Here is a 20,239-nt window from a genome sequence, read left to right as displayed (position 1 = left end):
AAGAAATAAAATCTTTAAAAGAAAAGCTGTTTATTTAAGAAAAAAAAAAGCACAGCACTGGGCACCAAGTGTACTCTCAATCATTATAAAAAGGGCCAAAAAATGCGCTCTGCTCTTGAAAGAACTTCATGGGGTTTATCTCACCATAATCCTGTCAAATCTCTCCTGACGTAGGAGCTGTTATCGTCAGTTTCCAGATGAAGCAACTGGGACTGTTTATGGAATTTGTTCATGATCACGCGGCTAAGACATGGTCTCTACCTTCAGATTCCAAGCCCTCGCTGTCTTCCATGGACCCCACTGCCCTTTTCAATACAGAGTCCACGTAATCAGGTCAATCAGGCCTTGGTGGCTGTATCTAGATCTAGGGTACTTTGGATCAGCAGGGGGAATATTAACGTCACCACCCTCTGAGCCTCAGTGAAGAAGCGCTCTATAGCAGAGCTAAGCCAGGAGCACGAAAGATCAGTTCCGGAGGTTTCTATCCTCAGACACTGACCACAGGTCCGGGCCACGCACCAGGTGCTGACTACCTACTAGACAGCTGAACAGTCAGCCCAGCCAGCCTGGCAACAAGTTGCCATCAGAGGTGGCTCCCGGGGGCATGTCCCAAAGCAGGTGGTGACTCCTCTCAGATCAGGGCTGGAGGTCTAAGGATGGCTCACCTCCCTGCAAAGTGGGAACATTTCCCCACAGCAAGCTGACAAGGCCAGGGGAGGCCTAGCCCACTACTTGGTACTGTGATTCCCAGATCCGAGGAGCAATACAGTGCTGTGCGAAGGAGAAAATATGTTTGGAAAAGCCCAAGTCTCCTCCAGACATAAGGTTAGAAATGCTAGGAGAGCCAGGTGCGCTGGGCTGATGGCTGGAACAGTGTGCCTCTCAGATTCAAATCTGCTGTAAATTGCTCATCAGCTTTCCCCAAGGGGGATGTCCTAGTCTAGCTCTCTGTACTCAGCCACTCAGAAGACTGCCTTTTAAAAAAATGCTTGCAAAGAACAGGCTGGTGATCCAACTAGAGTTATGTTCAAAATATATGCAGTGTGTACACACACACACACACACACACACACACACACACACACAGTGCAACACGGAATCAAACAGCTTCCTATTAGTTGTCTTTGCTGTATTCTCAGTCTGATGATCAATACTGGTCAAAGGGACGATCTGGAGGCCTTTAGAGGCCCTCAAGTTCTTTCTGAATCACCCAAAAAAGCACCTAGTATGTTCAGTCAAGCTTTAGATCTCTTGTGTGTTGCTGGGCTTTAACTACATGAAAATGGGTGAGCCACGCATGGGATATACAGTAGCCATTAATCAGAATATTCAATTTACCAGACCAAGCTGTTTCCTAACCATGGCAGAAAATCAGGGACTTCTTCTGACTGGGGTCCCCACTGAGGCCCCCAAATCCTTCTTTTGCTGGATTTCTCCCAGGATACTGGAGAGAAATGGCAGCTGAGCACTGAGTTGGTGGGGCTAGCTGGCAGCTGCTGTGGGACAAGAATATGGACGGAGGCAGACAGATCAGCCCTTAAGTGGGCTGGAGCTTTGGCCCTGAGGATAAAGCCCAGAGGAGGCTTGCAGGATGCCCGTTCCCTAGAGATCTTCACTAAACAACAACTGGGCACCGGGGCTTCTTTTTTGGGATGAAAGTGTGGGGGGGTGGAACATGGAGGAAGCATCTCTCAGCTTTGTACCAGGAACCGATGGCCCCGCACTGTGACCTGGGTGGAGGGCTCCTCAGGGTGCTGCTTGAAGTCCTCCTGCTCGTGTCTTGGGGCCATGCGGTCAGATGTGCACGCCAGCCCCCGAACGGCAGGGCTAGGGCTCTAACCCTGCCCCAGCCGCCAGGAGCACTTAGTGGTTGCCCTTGAGCCAGCAGCTAACAGTTCAAAAGGCTAAGTACTGGGCCCAGGCATGGACCCACACCCCTGGAGAGGCAGAGAAGAACAAGGAGAATGCCACCGTGGTCCCTTGGGCTCCTGCACCGAGATGGGCCCTGTGCTAGCGACAGCCAAGCCACTGTCCCTCTGCAGGCCCCAAGGGGGATGCTCAGGAATCAGGGAAGGGCTTGGAAACCATGCCTGGCATTTATAGAAGCCTTCTTTCCAGGCTGCAACACCTTCAAGGGAATCCCACGGTCCTGATTTGCCTCTGGAGAAGCAACAGGGATGCAACTCTAGGCGTGTTCAGCGAGACTGAAGGGAAACAGGAAGCCTGTGCCCTCACTTGGTGCCATTATCCCTACAGAGAGATGCATACTTAAGAGCAGCACCGACCACGGTGCTGATGGGATGACAGAACACTCTGGAAGGCAGGTGGGACTACAGAGCCATTTCTCACTCCCTCATCTTGTTCTTGGCTGGGCTCCAGGCTCCTTCTTCTGTATTCCCTTCTCCCTTTCTCTCTCTCCCTATCCTGCTTAGCAAAAAGCATCATTGACTTAGCTGTGCTGACAGAGAGGACCAAAGAGGACAATGACAATACTAACACAGGCTTGGCCATCACTTGGCCATCTGCAGGCCTGGTAATACCTATGGCCATCTGCTTGGGAGCTATTTACCTGAGGACGCATGGCAACTCGGCCTCCTGGCTTCTTCCTATTTCTAGTCAGTTCCTTTGCTTCTCTATGTGGAACCTCTGTCTATGCCTTGGGGCCACCTGTCCTTAAGGCCACCTGTCCTTTCCCCAGTCTCTGTTCGGTGGACTGCCTTCTACGTCTTGTGGGCAATGTTAGGAGATGTACACATGGGCTTGTCATGAAGAGAAAATGACATGAGGGTGTGCTGTTCAGGTCTCCTGGCTTGGTTTGGGGCAGCAGGATCTGGACTGGGCTGATCGTTCCCAAGGCCCCTGTTTGTGCCAGCACCAGGACAGCTCCGAGGGGTAGCTGCACGGAGTTGCCTAACTGGGAAGCCTGGTGTTGGGGGCTGCACTTGACCTTGTTCTTGGTGGTCATCCCGTCATATCTCTGATATATACTCTAAACCCCCACAGTCTCTCCTACCCCAAGCTTCCATGGCCTCTTAACTCCAGGCAGCTCTGTCAATCCCCATTATGATGAATAAGAGAACGATTTTATCTTCACTTTCAACCTGCACCTTCCACAAAGCCCATGCCTCTCTCCTAGATCACTGTACCTCTAAAGCTGTGCCTTAGATCTACTGCAATTCTCTAACTGGTTCTACTTATTGCTTATTTGTTATTTTTATCTTACGTGCCTTCACTGACTTGATTGTGATGTGTTGTCACAGGCATCCTTTGTGGGACAGGCCCATCTGAACGTCAGCTGTCTTTCCCACTGGCTTGTGCCAGGAAGGAACCAGCCATATAGCACTGGCTCCTGGGAAATCAGGGTGCTGGGGAAATGGGGGTAAGCACTAAGGCAGCAGAGCCCCCCCCCGTCTCCAGGGTCCCAGAGGGGCTCCGGCATACTGAAAACTGAGGCTGAGCCCTACCTGCCTTGATCATTGGAGGCGGAAGAGGTTGGCTGGCCGGCCTAGAGAAGACCATCTTCCTGGAGTCCAGCAGGAGACGGCAGTACCCCGCAATCAGGCAGGCAAAGTTGGTGGCTTCAGGCCACTCCATCAACAGCACCAGAGGCTGGGGAGAAACGAGAAGAACCATTAGGACATGGGAAGGAGGGGAGCAGGTGCACGTCCAGGGGGACCACAGTGAAAAGATGACTTGCAGAGGTACAGGAGTCATACTTTCTAAACCAAAAACCGAGGCGTGTGGACTGACAGACTCTTCTGGTTTGAGAGTTTACTTATAGTGAGCTCCTACCCAGGTATCAAAATTAAATCAAACTTTAGTTTCACATTTAACGAACTACCTTTACTGAAAAAAAGATTAAAGTCATATAATATCATGTGCCTGCTGTGTGGTTGTATTTGTGTTTGTCGGGAGCCCGGCAGAGGTGTGGGCCATCTGGGAGAGATGGGGTGAACCTGGGAGTCCTGGCTGGACTGGGGAACATCCCTGATAGAAAGTTCCTGAACCCATAAACTATCTCTTGCTCATCTATAGCCCTTTGCGCCCAGTACCCAGAATGTTCCATGCAACAAAATCCTCACTGTGCCTTCTGGACACAGACCTTTCTGGCCTGCAGCCCTGCTCAGACCTCCATACTACCCCCTGTTTCCTAGAGTGTCCTCAAGATGTTAGTTGGTGCCACCTGAAACAGTTCCTTGGTCCAATAAATGTGTGAAACCCTGGGTCAAACAAAGTTACGCAGAGACTTGTACTTACAGGAACTCTCAGACTCTCAGACACTTTCACGTAGGAATGTGCACTGTGAAATGTTAACAGTGTGGCCAGGGGGCTTTAGGAGTCCAACGTTTCCAAATTATTTGACTAAAACCATCTATTTTCACAGAAAATCTCATGGTAGTAGGGTTGTACTTTTTTTAACCTATTTTAGGAAATGCTAGCATACTCTGTTGACTTTTTTTTTTTTTCTCTCTGTTGACTTTTGTTCTTGACCCTGAATCAGTCAAATTAATCCCAGGATTAGCTGGTTGACTGTTTCAGTGACTTGGCACTGATACACCAAAGGAAAGACAGACCTCTCCCAAATCAATATCTTTCCAAGAAACCTTCCCAATATCTGTATCGTGATTTTGTCAAAGTGTGGCTTGAAAGAAGTCTGGGTCAGATTGAAGTCAGCAGTGGGAGTATTCGTCCTGGGACAGGGCAGTGTCCTCCAGATAAAGACCCATGGAGACTGGCTGAAGAGGGAGCCATGGGGCCATGAATCACCTTGACTTTTGGCTGTTCCCAGACCAGGCATTAAGAACTGAAAGAATTAGGATGGAATGAATCCCTTCTCTCACCAGTGAGATAGCCATCGCAACAGTCCAATGAGAGGTGATGAGAGCCTCCATGAGGGTAGCGGCAATAAAAGGAACACCGTGGAAGACTTGGTTGAACTTGGTCACCAATTAGACTAGCCTTCTTGGCCTGGATCACCACCTGGGGAACAATTCTGAATCCAAACCAGCTCACCTTTTACATTAAGTTGCCCGAGTCCCTTTGCTGTCTGCCAGGATCCTGACACACAGCTCGGGTTGACTATTTTGTGGTTCATCAGACCAGGGTCTGGCAAATTTTTCTGTAAAGGGCTAGACAGCAAATGCTTTAGGCAGTAACTCTGCTATCATAGCCTGAAAACAGCCATAGATAATCCATGAGCTAAACAGTGGGTGTGACGGGGGTCTAAGGAAACCTTATGCACAGAAACAAGCAGTGGGTCTGGTCTGGTTTGATCTAGGAGGGAAGCTTCTTTTCAGCCCAACACAATGTTCACACTCATTTTCACAGCTCTCAGCTTGTTTCATTTGCCAACACTGATCCCCTTCTCTTTTGGAAATTCTTCTCTTTGCTTTTGTTCCCATGAGGTGGCACTGGATTCTCATTCTGTAGTCCCTGACCATTTCCATCTCTCTTTTGGGCTCACTCTTCTTGGACAGCCTCCCAAGAATCACCATCCTCTCAGACTCTTTGCCTACCTCAGTGCTGTGTCTCTATCATATAGTCTCTTGCTGGATGAAATCCTATCTTGAATTGTTTAGTTATTCTCTATCCAATGACACTGTGGGCCATGGCAAGGCATTTGGATTCCATCTCCCAGGCTGAGTTGATGATACTCCTGTGGAACTCACTCAGCAACATCAGGAAGAAAAGGGACCATCTGTACCCTGAGGAGCAAGTGGCTCCTGTCTCCAATGAGAAGGGGACCAGGGATGAGATGTCACTTTTGGGTCATTTGTTTTTTTTTAGTTTTTATTTTAGTTTCAGTTAGTTAACACACACCCTTTGGGTTATTATTAAGAAGGGGCAGAGGGAGTGTTTGTACCTCTAGTGAATGGATGCTTCTGTCACAACAGAATGCATACAACAGAATCTGTACATTCAAGAGAACACAAGGCTGACCTTGTGTACAACAAAGGAGAGACAGAAGTGGAATGGGATCGGGGTGAGAAGAGGGCCTTGACCCCCTGCCACCAATGGCAGAAGGATACCCAGAGGTTTGGGTGTGAATAGCTGCTACCACCATTACTAGGAGGGCCCAAGACTCACTAGGTTTGCCTCAAGAGCATTCGCTGACATCATGGTTGCTCCTGCTGCCACTGCTTTGCTTCAGGCCCTCTTTGTCCTCCTCCAACACCAAAACTTCTCAAGGTATGTGTGAATGGGTGACAAGGGGGCTGAGATCCCGACCCCTCGGCCTCTGGGTCCTGTTGCGTCTGGTCCCAAGCTGGTTCATCTGCTTATTCTAGTGGGCCATACATTGTGGCATTTTTCACGATATGGAAAATGTGGGGACACACTAATCTCAGGAATCCCAGTAGCCTCCTGACCAGCCTTCCTGCCTCCAGTCTCTTCACTTCACCTCAATTCCCTCCACTCCACCTCCATATTGCTGCCCAAGGTTCCAAAACACAACTCTCACTTAAAATGTATCTCATCACCTTAAACCTACTACCTTCTCATGTCACATAAACCCTTTAGGACCTGGACTCAACTCAGAGCTCCAGGCATATCTCCCGCTAGCTCGCCTGTGCCCTCCTCCCATCCCTGACCCTCTCCTTATGCTCTAGCAATGACACAGAATTTTCAGTTTTCCAGAGATGCCACGTTCTTTGATCACTTCCTAGCTTGACTCACATTGTTCTCTCTGGCTGAAATGCCTGCAGCCAACTCTGCCCACCGGGTGAACTGCCACATGCTGGTGGGATAGCTCGTGGACAGCATAACCCACTGACAGATGACAGCCATTTGTCGCAGAACAGGGCCAACACAGGTCCTGCCCTCATGCAGCTTATAATCTAACAGGCAATAAGACATAAATCAAATAATCGTACACAAGAATATGAGTGGAAGGTGTGATAAGCATTATGAAGGGAAAGCACAGAGAGTTATCAAAACATAGAATGTTCTGGATCAGTGTGTGGGTAGGTAGGTGTGAACGTGTGCTCCTGTGACTGATCTGTTTCAGAAGCTGGAGAGAGCTTCTCTGAGGAAAGGACCTTGGCTGATGACTAGAATGACATTCCATTTGACCAAAGTACAGGCTGACTGGCTTGACTGACTGATGGACAGATGGACTGACTCGCTGGCTGAGGAGCTGTCTGACTCACTGATGCCCCGGCTCACAAGCTGGCTGCAGGACAGGCAGAATGCCTAATAGCCTGACACCCTGACTGGTTAGCTGGCTGGCTGACTGGCTGGCTGGCTAATGGATGGATCAGAGGCAGAGAAACCAGCTGGCCAACTGACTTACCTGTCTGACTTCGTTTCAGTTTCCCTTGCTTATCTCTTACCCCAAATACAGCCTGATATGGGTAACAAAACAGCATGAAGGCAAAACCCCATGCTCAGAGAAGGGCCCGGGCATCCCCAGCTGGCTCAGTGCAGCACATCAGGTGTCCGTCCTCTGCACGCCCACATGGCCAACAGGGGACACCCCAGCATGGGCCAAAAGGAACTTGTCAAAGGAGCACAGATGTGCTTTTCACCAGCAGGTGTAAAAATCAAATCAAAGGCAGGCAAGCAAAGAGGTTGGATAGGTTTTCTTAGGAACCTTCAAAGACATTTTATTTTAAATAGGATTTTAACAATCGTGATGTCTAATGTAATGCTTGTCCCTACAGAAAGCACTAGAGCAATAAAGCTCAAACATGAGAACAGGAGACACACCGGGCCACAAGAGATCCCTTGGGACCTTTCTTTGAAGGTTTCTTTTCCCCCTTATGTGCTTCTGTGGTAATGGGGTATGGTCATGGCCCAATGGTGTGTCAGTCCCAGATGGCTGTCTATTGGAGAAAGAGCTCTGCAGTGTCTCACGGTCAACCCACTAACAGCAAGTAAGCAGAGTGAAAACTGTAACCAAATATGCCCAGGCCATCTTCAAACATTATTGGAGAAAAGGGGGTGGGGTTGGAAGCATGGCCAGCCATGAGAAGATAGAGCAGGGATTAATTTGCTATGCCCCAGCCCCAACTCCTTTGTGGGGTTCTCAGAGTGTTCTGGGAATTCACAGGCATCCTGCACTCTGGGATACCAACTAGGGAGGGGACTGTTCTTGGGGTAGCCTCAGTGCACTCCACCGTCTCTGAAAACTGGAAAAATATGGGAATCCAGGGGCACAGAAGGGCAAGGGTACAAGATGATGGTCCTTGGGTTCCAGGGGATTTGGGGTCTTGCCTCCAGGGCCCTGGGGAAGGCTAACCGGGCAAAACCAGCCAATCTGGAAACAAGGCAGATTATTGCTGTAAGGCAGTGGTTCTCAGGCCAGACACACATTACAATCCCCTGGGAAGCTTGAAAAACCTATATACCCCAGCCTCAACCCCTCAACATTTTAGTTTAAGTGGCCTGAGAGGAAGGGCCCAGGCAACCAGTGGTTTTTAAATCTCCATACATGACTCTAATGTGCAGCCAGAGCTAAGGATTACTGTTCTGAGTGAAGACTCTTAGCTTCACCAGGGCCTTCCAGAATATTCCCAGGCCAGAGTGACATATCTAGGAGGAAATGAGCCAAGTCTGGTTTCTAACTTTCATGCTCCTAGTTAAGGGAATTCAGACATTCTTTCTTCAGTACACCCTATGCAGTGACGTGCTGGGAAACATTAAACAAGTTCTATGAAGTCCTGATGGGTATTCTTTGTCAATTTCCCAAACCCCGCCCCCCTAATGCTTCCCTTTGTTCACATATATGGAGAGAGGTACCACTCAGTAAACACAGATACTGCTGATATGGGGTACCTCCAGGAAGCCTCCTTAATCCCTGAGCCAGAATTAATTTTGCCCTCCTCTGTATCCTGATATGCTCTTGATACCTCTTTTTTGGCACCCTCTTTGGGAATGCCACATATCGGCATACTTCTTTCTCTTCTACAGAGAGCTTCTAGAGGGCAAGGAGCCATGTTTTTCTTTTCGTTTCATGCTTGTACCTCCCATTGGATTTAGCCTGCTTCCTAGCAACACTGAGTTCATACTAAATGACCTTCAGATAGAAGCCTAGATCTTTTTTTTTTTTCTCCCTCAATCTTCCTCTTTTTCTCCCATCACCACATCCCCGATCCTGGCTCTGCTGCTTTATCTGCGAAAAGTATAAATAACCATCCTGTCAATTTCATAGGGCACTGCTTTGTAGCAATACACATAGCAGACATCTCTGATTCCAGATGCATCTGATCTTATGTAACAAAACTTGGGGGTGAGCAGCACTTTCTCAGTTAAATCCTGTCGTTAATGTAGGGGATGAGAGTTTCCTACTTGAAGGAATCTCACAGTTATGTTAGTTTCCTGTTGCTTCTGCAACAAATCAACACAGGCTTAGTGGCTTAAAGAAGACACACCTGTTCTCTTACACTTCTGGAGGTCAGAAGTCTGACTCGAGTGTCACTGGGCTAAAATCAAGGATCAACAGGGCTTCGTCCCTTCCACAGGTAACCCACAGTCCTTGACTCATGGGTCCTTCCTCTATCTTCAAGGCCAAGAAGGTCCTGCAGAGTCCTTCTCACCTCCCATTACTCTGACATTCTCTTCTACCTCCCTCTTCTACTTATAAGGATCCTTGTGATGACATAGAGTTTACCTGGATAATCCAGAATAATCTCCCTATCTTAAGGTCAGCTGATTAATTCCATCTGCAACTCTAATTCCCCTCTGCCATATCACATGGGGTATTTACATGTTCTGGGGATTAGGGCAAGGGCATCTGTGGGAGCGGGCCACTATTCTGCCTAGCAGAAACATTCTAATGCAAAATGGATAATTCCCCTGTGGTTTTTCACATGCACCGTATTGCCTGCTACAAGTGGGGCATACCTGAACTATCTACCACTTGACGGTTGCATTGCTCACCCAACCGTGTGCTGTTTCCCACTCAGCAGAGTGCAACCTTCTCCTAGACCCCTCCATTCACCCATGCGATGTCCTGTTTATCCCATAATGCGATCTCTCATCTCTCCATGCACCCGCCATTTGGCCCCTCCGTGTGCTGTGTGCATAGCCCCAGCCTTCAGTGTAACCATGATACAGGCAGCAGGCAGACAGAGTTAAGTATAATAAGACAGGTGCGTTGTGTGTACAAGAGGGGAACGTGTGTGGGCATTTGTGCGTGTGCGCTTGGTGAGTCTGTATATTTCACACTGGCTCTTTCTCTTTCTCATGACCACTGCTGTCTGTACAGCTCAGGCCCTGCTCTTGTCACTTAATCCCTGCGCTAGGGCCAGCATCCGCTCCTCACCTCCCTGGCTTCACACTAGCCTTGCCTTCAAAGCTTTTAGCCAGCTTATTCTGCCCACCCTCAATCTCTCCAATCTTTTTTTCTCGTTAGTCTCCTCTCCAGCCAGGCAACTATGCTTATCGACCTGCACATATGGCTTGCTTATTTCTGTGCTTGCTCTCTGCCAGTGAACACAATCCTACTTCTCTGTGCTAATCCGTGCCTATCACTTCAAGATCCAGCTTAAAACATGCTCTTGTGGGAAGTCAGTTCTTGTTAACCCCTTCCCATTCTTTTGTTCCATGTTCTGCACCATACTCACCTGCAAAATTTACTTCATGTTAACTTTTCTTCATTGCTGTTTTGCTTTTCAAGAAAATAACAGGTCTCATTTGTTTAGTACTTACTATGTATCAGGCAGTGTGCTGAGACCTTTTGCCTACACTTTCTCATTTAACCCCGAACGACCACCTTTTGAGATAGGCATTTCATTGTGCAGTTGAGGAAGTCAGTGTTCAGGGAGGTTAAGACACAATTTCAAGGACACACAGCTTAGGAAGTGGCAGAGCTGGGAGCTAAACCTGGTCTGTCAGATTCCAGAGCTCCATACATGTTCTGATGTTGTGTTATTAAGGCAGGATGTGTGTCTTTGTGAGGCTAGTCTCCCCAGTAAGACTGTGGTTCCACCTGGGCAGCATTCATGCCCATACCAGTGGCTGGATCGCTCCTAGAAATGAGAATAGCACTCCTCACTCAGTTAATACCCACTGACCCTGCTCAGCTTAGTTCTTCCCGGGTCTCTGGACCTAGGGGTCAGTGGTTCTCAAATCTGGCTATACTAGAGGATCACTTGGGGAACTAAAAAGTAAATAAATCCTGATGCCCAGGCTGCACCCTGACCAATTTGATCACAACCTCTGGAAACAGGAGCCAGGCATCTGCACTTTTAAGATGTTCTCAAGGAAAGTCTGTTGGGCAGTCAAGTGTTGAGAATGACTCATACAACACAGAAGAAGAGTCATCCGGAAAGTTGTTTCTCTGTTTTAAACCCTTTTTATTTCTCAGGAAGCCATATATACACTGCATGTCTTGTCTTTCCTCTCCCTTACATACCTGTCCACCTGGCTTTTTACCCAACAACCCTGGCAGAGGGCAGCAATCATTTGAGGAGGAAGTAGCCACAAGCCAATTAGGTATCAGCTCCAGGTAGGTTCCTAAACCAACGTGAATGCTGGGAATCACAGGTGGAAAAACTAACATATTAAAGCTTTCTGAGTTTCACAAAGACAAAAATAAATAACTTGGTCTTTGAGAAACAGCAAATAGTGCATCTCTTAATTTGCTAACATCACCCCCCTGGGGAATCCTTTCGGAAAGGAAAATTGCATCTACTCTAACAACTTCCGGCCAGCAGGCAAGCAAGGCTGCCCCCACCCCCACACTGGTGACTTGGGGGTTCAACAGGAGAGCCACGGAGTGGGTGGCTGACCATGGCTGCCAGACTCTACACAGGTAATAGGCGCTTGCCAGTCTGAAGGAGCGGATCTGTGGGGAAGGTTCTAAGATTCTGGAAGCACTAGACTCTGGGAGGTCAGATGTGGACTAGGCTCAGCCTGTTACGGGTCTCCCCAGGCCTCCGCATATTCATGCACCCCCTACTCCATGATTCCAAGTGTGTATGCCTACAGGAGGGCTCCCCAGCTGGTGTGCGCATATCCCTCCAGCCTCTGGGGTGGCCAGACAGGGCCTGGGGAGGCCATAGTTTCTGGGGCTGGACCATTTATCCCATCATTCCGCATGAATGTCATTTTCTGTGTGTGCTGTGACATAAGAAAGATTGGGAAGCCATGGCCTGGGGGTAGCTCCAAGTCCAATTGCCCTGCCCTCTGCTGAAGACCCCTTGTGGGTTGCTCTGACATTTCCTAGCCTCCTTCCCTAGCACTGGCTGACCATACTATGTGGCCAAGACAGCATGTCCCACAGGGCTGAGAAAGGAGAGAAAAATGAACCCAAAGCGGCCCAGGCTCTGAACCACTTAAGAATCACTGACCCTCACTGGGAAGGCTCAAACTCTCTTTCTCAAGTTTACTCCTCTCTCTGTTCCTAAGGCCTGTCCCTGGAGAGGAGCAGCAATTCAAAGCTGGGCTTACCTTGGCATCCATGATGCTGGTCTCCACCCGGGCCACGCCCTGGTTCTCCCGGAACAGCTGGATCTTACTGATCTTGCTGAACTCGGACAGCACAGTGGTGAGGTTGGTTTTGAGGTCAATAACATGGCTGATGCCATGACGGGGTCCCACCAGGAGAGTGGTGGCCGACTGCTTCTCATCCTGCGGACCGAGTGTGGTGGGCAGCAGTCACAGAGAGAAGGGCAGAGGAGGTGGGAGGAAACAGAAAACAGGCATTGAATCGGTTCTGTTGGGAGGTCTGGAAACATCTGGGGCTTAGGGGCCAGCGCAGGGGGACGACTATGAGGGGTAAATGGTCTTGGAACGCTCCTATTCCCAGGGCAAGCCCCGGGTCACTGGATGCTTTAGCCTCAGCAGCAGGCTGAGTGAGGTGGTCCATGATAGGGCTGGCTCTAGCAAAATCGGGATATAGGGGAGGTTTGTGTTTTAAAGTTTTGCAGTGTCCTTTTCCCCACCAAGCCCCAGGGGCTTTCCATTTGCTGCTGCGGGCCACTCAGTACCCCAACCCAGTGTTCTGCCCAAGCAAGTGGCATCCTGTGTCTAGTCTTCACTTCCTTGCCCAAGAGCCACCTAAGCTTGCACTCAGCCTCAGGTGTTGGGAGTCGACTGGGGGCTTAAGAGCAGGGTCGGGGAGCCCCTCCCTGTGAAGACATCTGTTCTTTGGCAAAACAGTCTTCTTTTTTAAAAAAAAAAAAATTATTTTATTTTTTGAAGGATTTTATTTATGAATGTATTTGTTGGGGGTGGGGGGACACCAGCAGGGGGAGCAGGAGAAGCAGGCTCCCCACTGAGCAAGGAGCCCAAAGCCGGACTTGATCCCAGGTCCCTGAGATCATAACCCGAGCTGAAGGCACAGGTTTGCTTAACTGACTGAGCCACACTAGCATCCCAGCAAAACAGCAGTCTTAACCCTATACGAATATCAGCAGTGGCAGGAGGGTAGACAGGGGTGGAGGGAGGGGAGTAGGCTTTCAGGGATCTGCAAGGACCCGTATGTAAATTTGTCCCTCTGCACCTGAGTACTATCAAGCCTGAGCCCTCTGCTGGCCCATTTTCTGGCATTAGCATCACCCCAAGGAACCTCTTTGGGTCTGCTATAGACACTTTGATAAGCGGCTTTCCATCAGTGTGACCCTCGAGCATGACAGCGTGTTCCCCCGAGCATGACAAGCACCTGCATCCAGAAAGCAAGGTGATCTGAATTCCCTTCCACCATGGCTCACTAGGGTGGACTAGCCTGGGGCGCAGATTTAGGGGGACCTCCCTGTGTGCCACCAGGGAGGGGTGTTACTACAGTGGGGACCCTGGGCAGGTAGGGGGAAGTATGCAGACTCAGAAAGCCTGAGGTTGGCAGAGGAGGGGATGGGGGTGCTGCGGGGGTAGGGGGAAAGGCAATGAAGCTGAGCAGGGGTTGACAAACTCTGGCCCGGGGCCAAATCCAGTCCAACTCCAGCGTTTACACGGCCCACACTCTGAGAATGATTTTTACATTTTTAAATGGTTGGAAAAAATTCAAAAGAACCATATTTTCTGACATGTGAAAATCCCATGAAATTCAAATTTCAGTGTCCATAAATAAAGAGATACTGGAATATAGCCATGCTCATTTGTGTCTGCATCGTCTATGGCTGTTTTCATGCTATAATGGCAGCTACATAGTTGTGACAGAGCCCCGCATGGCCTGCAAAGCCTAAAATATGCACCACCTAGCTCTTTCTGCAACAAGTTTGCTGAGCCCTGAAATCGAGGAAAGGGGACGCAGAACGGTCATGGAGGGATACTGAAAACAAATATGGCCTCCTACTTGACCATTTTACCAGAGGCAGGACTGGAGCACCATGGGGAGGGAGAAAGAGGAGGAAGAGAAAGGTCTTTAGAAGTGTTTGCTGACAGAGAATGCCACCCTCAAGCTCTAGTGGAGTCCCTCCTGCCCCCCACCCAAACCCAGATGCACGCAAGAGACTCCCTCCCCACCACGGCCCTCACTGACCAGGCCCACAGTGTTGAATAAAACGCCTGTGAAGGTCGGGAGTTCGTTCAGAATTCGAAGATACTGGAGCTTTGCCTGAATCGCAGAGCCCTGTGGAAATAACCCATGCAGGCATGTGAGAAGCCTGAGTTGCACAGGAAAAGCAAACCTGTGTTCTCAGGAAGGAGCATCAACATCTTAGGACGGGTGCTAGTCAGATGCGTCAGCAAGCCACGCTGGCTGTGTGAGTAGACCCTCAGGAAAACTGCGGGAAGGTTCCAGTTTGGACAACTCTTGCCTCCAGCCATACTATTTCCCTTTCTAAACCCTCCTCTGACCTCCTGATCCTCCTACCTTAAAAACCCAGCTTACTCATTTTGTTCTCAGGATCATTTCAACACCTCTCCCTAGCTCAGACGTCCCACATCTCCCACATTGTCTGCACCTCTGTCCTGAGATCCCCTCCTGCCGCCTTGGTATCAGCCATGCCCAGCCGGGGTCCCAATCAATGCCTTTAATCCTGAGCACCCCTAAGCTTCAAGCCTGCTCTTCCTCTGCCATCCGCTCATAGAAAAGTCTCTCGAAATGGTACCACTTCCCCTCGGCCTTTGAGCCAGAAACCTGTATCACACTGGGCTCCCCTCACATTCTCTCAACGGATGGCCACCAGCCATGATCTCACCTTGACTGGATCTCCTAACTTCCTCTCTGACCTATCCATACTCCTTTCCCTCAACCCCTCTGCACTGTTCTAAGGGCAGAGCCTAAAACAGCAGTTGGAGCCTGTCAGTCACCCGCTTAAATCCTTCTGTGGCTCCCCGATGCCCACAGGATGTCCTGTCCCGATGTCCATGGCACACGACGTGCTCCAGAAACTGACTCCTACCAGCTTCTCTGGCTTTCTCTCAGATCCCCTCTCTTGAGGCATGTGCCTTGCACTCTCTGTACTTGCTTATGCCGAATTATTTGCATTTCTTTCCATGCACAATGTTCTCTTATACCCCCACAGCCTTGTACAGATGGATCTGCCTGCCTGGGAAAGTCTTCCTCCTCCTCCCACCTCCCCCTCATCTATACAAACCCCTATCTGTCTGTCAAGACCCAGATCTGGCATCAAACGCACCAATTCCTGGCCTTTCCTATCTCCCTAAGGCTGGGCTGGGTGTTCCTCCTCCTCCGTGTTTCCAGAGCCCCCACGCCTGTTGCATGGTGTTGTGACTGACTGTCGCTCTGTGTTGTGACTGTCGTGTTTCCCCACTAGCCTGTGCCTGACTTAAGCTTGGGGAGCAGGCAGGCCTTTTTCATCCGTGCCTCTTCAGCCCAAGCACTAGGGGTGGGGGTGTCTTCAAAAAAATGTGTTTGCTGAGGAGATGGTCAGGGAGCGCTGATGTTCTCCCTCTGGGAGGAAAACAATTTGATTAAATATGCACAGCAAGGTAGGCCTGGCTTAAGTCTCCAAGGAAATTTGCATCTTAAAAGAGAAGCTTGTGGGTAATATAGGGAATCCGGAAGGGTAGTATATTGGTGGGGGGGGGCACTGTGTCCTTTGTCTGCGTCTGTATGTTGATTATGGTGCCTTTAACCACCCCTCCTGCCTCTTGGGCAGGAAGCAACCAGAAGACTGAGAAGGGCTTGAGACCTTCAGGGCTGGAGGGTGGGGACTGGGAGTCCCTCAGAGGGTACAGGGTACTGCAGTGACGTGAACTCTCGACTGGCTGCCCAGTGACCCATTCTCCAGGTCAGGCCGTGTCCCACCCGGCTGAGCTTTCATCTCCCAGAATTCCCTATTCCCCGCCTGACAGATTAGAAAACTAATGAAGAACAGAGAAGTCCTTTCTGTGGAAAACACGCCTCCCCAGAGTCCAGTGCTGTCCACACACAGCAAGTGCTCAATTGGCACAGAGGAAATGGGTGGAATGATCTGAGAACTGCCTCCTCCTGCATCTTGGCCCCTTTGCTTGGAGGATCCTGGGCTCCCCTGGTGATTTGCCCCTGAGCGGTCTCTGGGCGAGGCTCAGACTTAGGGAAAAATCACTCTCCACCATCATCCCCCATATCCAGCCAAGCTGGATGTGTACCTGAGTCAAAAACTGTGTGTGTGTGTGTGTGTGTGTGTGGTGGGGGGGGGGGTTCTCCCAGAAGACCAGACCTGCTGGGAAACCACACAGGAGAGTCCCATGGCCGCTAGCGCCCGAGCAGGGCACCCAATGGATGACACTGGGTACCTTGGTGCCGCTGGAAGGATGTGTTTGGTGGGCCTTCAGCTGCTGAGAGAGAGACTTCCGGAGGTTCTTCTCCTTGATGCCCTGTAGGAGGGAGGGGGGAAGAAAGGGCTCCAGGCCCCATTCCTTCCTAAAAGCAGAAAGAAGAAAAGCAAGAAATGAATGAGGGCGACAAAGTGGGGCAGAGAAAAGAAGGTGGTGAGGCAGAAATTAAATCTGAGAGGCAGAGGGATGCCGTCTGTAAGAAAAAGAGAGGGACAGGGCAAGAGAATTCCACTGGTCATGATTCCCTGGTAGAAGCTGGAGCTCAACAGCATCGCGGTCTAGGGGTGGGGAACCAGAATTCTCACTCCCACCCCAGGTCCTACATTCCTGGAAAGCATAGCACAGCTCAACCATTGCGTTTTCTCCCTTTACAGCTATTTGCCCCCTTCCCAAAGGGCCCTGGCACAACTCACTCCACATTCTTGAGTGAGATCTTCTGACTAGGTCGAGTAGCTGAGACTGTGATATAGATGTGGAGGGCAGTGAGGCCCAAAAGCATCTCCGGCTTGGGGTCCATTCCAAAGCGTTCACGGATAACATCGTTCCGACTCTGCAGGAGAGGGCAGTCCAAACCTGTCAGTTAAAAAAGGTGTTCCCTCCCCACAACCCCCTTCCAGCCTCCCTGCCCCATCTACTCTTCTGTATCCCAGAAAAGAACTGTGGTGTCAAGTAAGACATCCTAGTAAAAGGGGAGAGGAAGTTTCTCCCCTTGGGGGAGAGGCAACAGAAGAATCTTAGGTCTTGGGGACACTATATTGCTTCAGATAGGCTTCACAGGGATAGATGCACACAATGGCAAGGCCCAAATGGGCAGAATATCTAGGTCATTGCAAAAGTGAGACACGACACCACTCTTTCTTTTGTCCCATACCAAGAGGCCTAAACTCACTCCCCAGCCATACAGGGATCCTCTACTAGCTCAGATGGGAATTGAGAGAGATACTGGGAGGAGCTCTCCATAGCACTCTGATCCCAAAGCCCAGGGTGAGAGATGGATTGCAGGGATGGGGCAGATATTCTGATCCTTGGGGTCCGAAGGTCAAAAGCAGCAATGAGTCAATCCTCTCTGTTATCCTAAAGGGGGTCCCCTGGAACTACTGGCTAAAGTTATGACAGCCCCCAAACCCTAAGGGTCAGAGTCCCAGCTCTTGATGATTCAGCCTCGGTTAGACCAGTTGCCCATTTGGTTGAGGTGAAACCAGGATGAGCTGAGGGACTAGGGAGCCACAGTGGTATCACTGCAGCACAGGAGAGAGTGGAAAATGAATGTTTCATCAGTGATCATCTACGTAGAAAATCCAATGGAATCCACCAAATGCTTACTAAAACTAATGAGTTAGTAAGGCTGCAAGACATAAGAGCAACACACAAAAACCATGCTTGGAACAAACGGTTGGAAATTCAAATTAAAAGTCAAAACCGTTTATAATAGCATCAAAAATATAAAATATTTAGGGAAAAATCTGTCAAAATGAGTGAAAGACCTGTACACTGTAAACTAGAACATCCTGATGAAAAAAATTAGAGAAGATCTAAATAAACGTAAAAATATACCAAGTTCATGGGTCAGAAGACCTGTTATTAGTACGATGTCAATTCTCCCCAAACTGATCTATAGATTCAACCCAACCCTAATCATAAGCATAGCAGATTTTTGGTAGAAATTGACAAGCTAATTCTAAAATTCAATACAAAGGACCTAGAATAGCCAAAACAACTTTGAAAAAGAACAAAGTTAGAGGATAATTGCTACCTGATTTTAAGACTTACAAAGCTACAGCAATCAAGAGTGTGATGTTCGCATAAAAAATAGACCAGTAGATCAATAAAGAGTTCAGAAATAGACCCACACCTTTATAAACTGATTTTTGACAAAGGTGCAAAGACAAGACAGTGGGGAAAGCATGCTCTTTTCAACAAATGGTGCAGGCACAGCTGGATATCCATAATACAGAAGAGAGAGAGAGAGAGAGAAATTTAGTCGATACCTTGTACCGCATAAAAAAATTATGTCAAAATGGATCACAGACCTAAAGCCAAGATCTAAAATGCTAAAACTTCTAGGAAAAAAAAGAGAAATTTCCTGTGACCTTGAGTTAGGCAAGGATTTCTTCGATATGGCATCACAAGCATGATCTGCAAAAGCATTATCCATCAAAGTACACACTGAGAAATTTGACTTCATCAAATTGGTCCATGGAAGACACTGTTCAGAGACTGGAAAAAGAAACCACAGACTGGGAGAGGAAACTGCAAATAATATATCCAACAAGAAACTTGTATCCAGGAAGGAAGTCTCATAACTTAGTAACAAGAAGACAAAAAAACCCAATAAAAAAGTAGGCAAAGGATTTGAAAAGGCACTTCACAAAAAAAGATGTACGATGGCAAACAAACACATGAAAAGATGTTTAACATCATTAGTTGGTGGAAAATACAAGTGAGATACCACCGAGATACCACTGAATACTACTAAAATGACGAAAAAAAAAATTACTAACAATACCAAGTACTGATGAGGGTGTAGAGAAACTGGAACTCTCATACACAGCTGGTGGGAATGTAAAATGGTACTGCCACTTTGGAGCACAGTATTGGAGTTTCTTTTTTAAAAAGGAAAGAAAAAGAGATCTCCTGTATGATCAAATCGTTCCATTCTTAGGTATTGACCCAAGAGAAAAGAGAGCACATGTCATACAAAGACTTGTGCATGAATGTTCATAGAAGCTTTGTTCTAGTAGCCCAAACCTGGAAACAACCCAAATGTCCATCAGCAGAGGAACGGATAAAAACTTTCTGGTACATTCACACCATGGAATGCTACTCAACAATAAACAGGAATGGAGTAATGAAATACATAACAAGGGCAGATCTCAAAATCATTAGGCCGGGTGAAAGAAGTCAGACCAAAATAAATGTACATACCGTATGGTTTCATTTATATAAAAACTCAAGAAAATGTGAGCTCATCTATAGTGACAGAAAGCAGCTCATTTGTTGCTTGGGGGTTAGGGGTGGGGAGGGGTGACACAGAAGCCTGATATGCTTTATATCTTGATCGTGGTGATGGTTTCATGGGTATAAACTTGTGTCAAAATCTATCAAATGGTTGCTTTTTATTTTTTATTTTATTTATTTATTTGACACAGAGATAGATCACAAGTAGGCAGAGAGGCAGGCAGAGAGGGGGGGAAAAAGCAGACTCCCCGCTGAGCAGGGAGCCCGATACGGGGCTCAATCCCAGGACCCTGAGATCATGACCTGAGCTGAAGGCAGATGCTTAACCCACTGAGCCACCCAGGCTCCCAAATGGTTGTTTTAAATATGTGCAGTTTATATGTCAGTTAGACCTCAATAAAGCTGTTCTATATAAAAAAAGAAGAAATTACAGGTGAAGTTCATACCATCACGAAGAGGAGGGTCAGAATAGACATGGTCTTGACTTACAAATTCCAAAACAATCGAACCAAGATGATCCCTGGAAGCTTGGATGAAGAGATTTAGGGTCAATGAAATGAGAGAGCTAAACTTAAAAAATTCAGAGAGGAGCCACAACTCATTGCAGCCAGAG

General features: G+C 48.5%; 1 protein-coding gene across 2 annotated transcripts in view; it reads right to left on the bottom strand.

Moving 5' to 3' along the window:
• Positions 1 to 20,239, bottom strand: part of FRMPD3 (FERM and PDZ domain containing 3) — a 74,482-nt gene that overhangs the window by 11,796 nt on the left and 42,447 nt on the right. For both annotated transcript variants that reach the window (XM_032330569.1, XM_032330570.1), the window contains 5 exons: positions 17,082 to 17,218; positions 16,627 to 16,753; positions 14,423 to 14,512; positions 12,394 to 12,573; positions 3,465 to 3,609 (listed from right to left, as the gene is read on the bottom strand). In XM_032330569.1, coding sequence (XP_032186460.1) covers positions 3,465 to 3,609; positions 12,394 to 12,573; positions 14,423 to 14,512; positions 16,627 to 16,753; positions 17,082 to 17,218 — 679 coding nt within the window. The remainder of the gene's footprint in view (positions 1 to 3,464; positions 3,610 to 12,393; positions 12,574 to 14,422; positions 14,513 to 16,626; positions 16,754 to 17,081; positions 17,219 to 20,239) is intronic.

Source organism: Mustela erminea, chromosome X (assembly GCF_009829155.1).
Source record: "Mustela erminea isolate mMusErm1 chromosome X, mMusErm1.Pri, whole genome shotgun sequence".
NCBI classification, from domain to species: Eukaryota; Metazoa; Chordata; class Mammalia; order Carnivora; family Mustelidae; genus Mustela; species Mustela erminea.
Note: the sequence above shows the minus strand (reverse complement) of the source record. Positions and strands in the feature narration are given on the sequence as shown.